The 3864-nt window shown below is 67.9% G+C and overlaps 1 protein-coding gene across 1 annotated transcript; it reads right to left on the bottom strand.

Moving 5' to 3' along the window:
• Positions 1 to 304: 304 nt before the first annotated feature.
• UBALD1 (UBA-like domain containing 1) lies at positions 305 to 2142 on the bottom strand. Its single transcript, XM_012731666.1, has 3 exons — positions 2031 to 2142; positions 1475 to 1731; positions 305 to 1247 (listed from the first exon to the last, which is right to left on the bottom strand). The coding sequence occupies exons 1-3, from the start codon at positions 2140 to 2142 to the stop codon at positions 906 to 908; spliced, it is 711 nt and encodes a 236-aa protein (XP_012587120.1). The 3' UTR covers positions 305 to 905.
• Positions 2143 to 3864: the final 1722 nt, after the last annotated feature.

Genomic DNA, 3864 nt, shown 5'->3' with positions numbered 1-3864 from the left:
ACAACTGGAAGCTGGCTCGGGGGGTGGCCCCTGGCCAGCCACTGGGCCCGACACGGGAAGGTCGGACACCACACGCAGGTCCACGAGGAGGCTCTATATGCGCAGCCAGACTGGGAAAAGGGGGCAGATGGAGGCTGGGGTGCTGGGAACGCTGGCCAGAAAGGAACATACGGGAAGAGCCCCCAGCAGGCGGAAGAGTCCAGAGGGCCGCGGTCGAGAAGACTGACGGGCCGCTGGCCTCGCCCTCCACGTGGGAGCAACTGGCAGCAAAGCTCAGGACCAGAGGCAAGACCACGGAGCCTGGTGGTGGTTCGGGACTTTCTTCTCCTTTGTAAGAGGGGAAATGGGCACGGGAACCCTGGGCGCTGGGGAAGGCATGCAGGCAGCCCCAGCAGGCAGCGCTGGGGCAGGGGAGAGTCCTGGAGATTCCCACAATCCTTTTCTCTGCAGCGAACAGCGAGGCTGGCCAACAGGGGGCGCTAGGGGAGGGGCAGGCCCGGGGAGACAGGTGGCGGCAAGGGGCTTGGGGCTCACTCTAACATGCAAGGTCCAGCTGCCCCATGAGCTAGGCTGCTTCTCGAAGAGCACGGACGTATAAATACACGACACAGCGACGCGCACATGCGGCAAGGCCCTGCACTCCGCGGCCGGCCGGCCGGGGCCCACGCGCTCCGCAGGCCCGGCCCGGCCCGGCCCCGGCCACTGCGGGCCAAGCTCCAGTGCTCCGGGGAAGGCCGTGCGGTCCCGGAGTCCGTCCACCGGCACCCAGAGCAGGGCCGCGGCCGTGCGAGCTGGGCGCGGAGCTGGCCGCGGGCCTCCTCCAGGGCCGGGAAGAGGCTGCGACAGGGCAGCCGCGGAGTCCTCTCCCCCGCCCCGTCCTGGCCTCGGGAGGGGGAGGGCCTCCCTTATCTCTCGGCCTCCATGGCCGGGTGGGCCCTCGGTTCTGAGGCGGCCTGCTGGGGGGCCAGGGGCGGCCAGTCTGACGCCGGGGAAGGGGGTGCCGGAGTCCACAGGGGCGGCTGTGGCGGCTGGTGGTGCTGCGGGCCCGCGGGGGGCGAGGCCGCGGCCGGCCAGCTGGGCGCCGCGAAGCTGCCGGAGGCCGCGTGGGGGAAGTGCGGCGGGGGCGACGTGGCCGTGGCCATCGGGCTGCCGCTGTGGAAGCTCTCAGAGGCCTTGAGACGGGAGAACATAGTGAGGGCGTCGGGGAAGTTGGGGGGTGTGGCGGGGGTGTTGGCGGGAGTGCACATCTGCGGGGGAAGAACAGAGAGGGAGGGTGAGCGCCCCTTTCTGGGAGGGCAGGGCCCCGAGGAGGCAGGTGCAGGGCCTCCCCACAGCCCCCCACACCTCCGGCAGTCCCAGGTGGGGAGCAGTCTGCAGCAGGGGGCAGCCAAACCTGACCAGTAGCCAGCGTGCACCAGCACCCCCACGTGGTGGGGACATGGGCTCAGCCCCCCCCACTCCAGGGGACACTTACCATCTGGTGGTGGTGACTGTAGGGGATGTTGGTCTCTTGGAAAAAGGCGCTCAAGGCTGTCTGCAGGAGAAAGGCACCCCACTTAGTCCCAGGACCCACCCTGGCCCTGCGGCCCCCAGGAGCTTGGGGAAGCCTCGGGCTGGAGACCAATGGTGAGAGGGGAGTCAGGTGGCGGGTGCACCTGGTGGGCAGCACCCTGGGGTGCCGCAGGCACACCTCTGCGGCACTCCCCCTCGCTGGGTGGGGAAGGGAAGGGCCTCAGCAGTCAGACACTGCCTGCGGGGGGCCCTGCTGTTTCCCACTTGCTCTGAGCCCAAGTGTGTCTGTGGGCAACCACCTGCCCTCTCCCTGGGGGGCGCCGGTCCTCTCCGGGCAGTGGGGACCGCAGGGCAGCTGAGGGGGTGCCCTGAGCTGGCTGGTCTGGGTTTTGCACTCAGCTCCCCTGAAAAGCCCCCATGGTGGCACCACAGGCAGAGACCCTGGGGTTAAGAGGAGAGACCTGTGGGGAGGAGCTCTAAAGGGGTCACCAGGAGGGAGATGCTGGCTCAGTCCCCACAGGAGGGACAGGACAGTCGGGGCGCCAAGGCCCAGCCCCCAGCCTGCTCCCTCTGGACCAGCACCCGCAGGCTCACCTCCTGCACCACAGCCAGCCAAAGTCCTGCCCCCATATGCCCCAAAACCCAGTCAGGCTCCAGCAGGGCCGGCTTCTATTTTCTTAAAGGTAATTCAAATGGATCATTCTGGGAAATTCCTGGTGGGGAAGACGGTCTGGGGGTGCTGTTCTGGTCTCTAAGGCCTCCTGGCGACCCAACTTCACTCCTGGATCCCCAGGAACACACCCAAATCGGCCGGTGCCCCCCCCCCCCAACCAATCCCAAAGGCTACCTGTGAGGATTCACCCAGGTGAATCGGGTCTGTGGTTCTCAGCCCCAGTGAAGCCCCACCCCCACCGTCCCCTCCCCCTGCAGCCTGTCCCCATTTACACCTGAATCAGAGATCTGACCCAAAAACACGGCCTCTGCCTGGGCTAGCCCTCAGCCAGTGGATGCTGCCCAGCGGGTCGGGGCCCATGGGGGGCGGGCTGGCCACGGGGAACCCCTCACCCACCTCCACGCAAAGACCTGGGGGCCCACGAGTCATCTCACCTTGAGAGAACCTCCCTAGTAGCCTTCATTTTATGGATGGCAAAGCAGATTCAGGGAGCACAGGGCTCCTAACTTTGGGGCCACCAGAGCCCCCCAGTCTGCAGTTTGCTCCCGCCCCTCCAGGAACAGAGTTTCTCCCCAGGTATTTCAACTCTCAGAGCTACAGTTCAATGCCCGTGATCAAGTCTGCCAACCGGTGCTGCCAGAGTGACCACTCAGCCGGTGCCAGGCGCCTCAGCACGGACACCTGGCTGCCAGCCCCGCGGCCGAGCGCAGCCGGGACTCAAGCACTCGGCCATGAATGTGGTTTTGCAAGTTTTGTCACCTCCAGCCCTGAGACCAACGGGCTGAGGGAGCTTCCTGCAGGGTGGGGCTGCCAGCCCTGGGGAAAGGGGTGTCACTGCTTATGGGTCAACTCACAGACCCCAGGGCTGCAGTGGGAGGGAAGGACCTGCCCAGGGAGCCACAGCAGCCTCCGGTCTCCAGGTGTGGGGGCCACGCGGGGGCATCGGTGCCCCTGGGGCTCAAACAGGAAGTTGCTGTGAGCGGCTAGGCCCCGGCCTCCCCAGCTCCCTCCCACCTCAGGAAGCTGCGCCCCAGAGCCTCGGCCTTCTGGAGCCCTACGGACCCAAACACCCTCCCTGGGAGGGCTCCCCATCAAGAAACAAGATTCTTGGGTCTAAGTGGCCCCAGATACTGGGGGCCGCGCTGCGCCTCGCCCGGTGAGGAGAGCGACCTCACGTTTGTAAGGGGTGGAGCTCTGGTCTGGCCCCCGCCCTGGGGTGTTTCCGGGCTCTGGCGTTCGGGAGGCCAGGTGGCCTCCAGGCGGCACCGACCACCGGCATCTCCGGGTCGGCAGGCAGGGGGAGGCGGCCAGGAGCAGCAGCTCCTCCTCCGGCCCAGGCGGCTGAAAGCCCGAGCTCCGGCGCGGCGACCCCGCGCGGGGAGCCCGTCTGGCCGCACGAAGCCGGCCCGGGTACACCTGTGGCAGCAGCTGGCACACGCCCCCCGCCCACGCGCGTGCACACGCAGCAGCAGCATCCGCAGGAGCGCGCCGAGCGTGGACACGGCGCACACGCCACCCCCGCGCCCCGGTGGCCTGCGTGTTTACACACACGCCAACATGCCCACACGTAGCGTGGCGCGTGCGTAAATACAAATGCACATGTACGTGGACACGCGCGCCGCCCGCTGCCCACGGGGCACGCAGCCCCTCCGGCCCCACGCGCCGCGGCTCGGGGGTGG

The sequence above is a fragment of the Condylura cristata genome, unplaced genomic scaffold (assembly GCF_000260355.1).
Source record: "Condylura cristata isolate star-nosed mole 26May11 unplaced genomic scaffold, ConCri1.0 scaffold00032, whole genome shotgun sequence".
In the NCBI taxonomy this organism is placed as follows: domain Eukaryota; kingdom Metazoa; phylum Chordata; class Mammalia; order Eulipotyphla; family Talpidae; genus Condylura; species Condylura cristata.
The sequence above is the reverse complement of the archived record's forward strand: the minus strand, read 5'-3'. Positions and strand labels throughout refer to the sequence as shown.

Bases quoted from the DNA above. Each gene is read 5' to 3' on its own strand.
- UBALD1 (XM_012731666.1), bottom strand. From the start codon at position 2,142: ATGGGGGCAGGACTTTGGCTGGCTGTGGTGCAGGAGGTGAGCCTGCGG. The intron at 1,732-2,030 runs GTGGGGACTGAG...CTGACTGCTGAG, and splicing joins CCGACTGTCCTGTCCCTCCT to GCCCTTCCCTTCCCCACCCA. The intron at 1,248-1,474 runs GTAAGTGTCCCC...CTTCCCCCGCAG, and splicing joins ACAGTCACCACCACCAGATG to ATGTGCACTCCCGCCAACAC.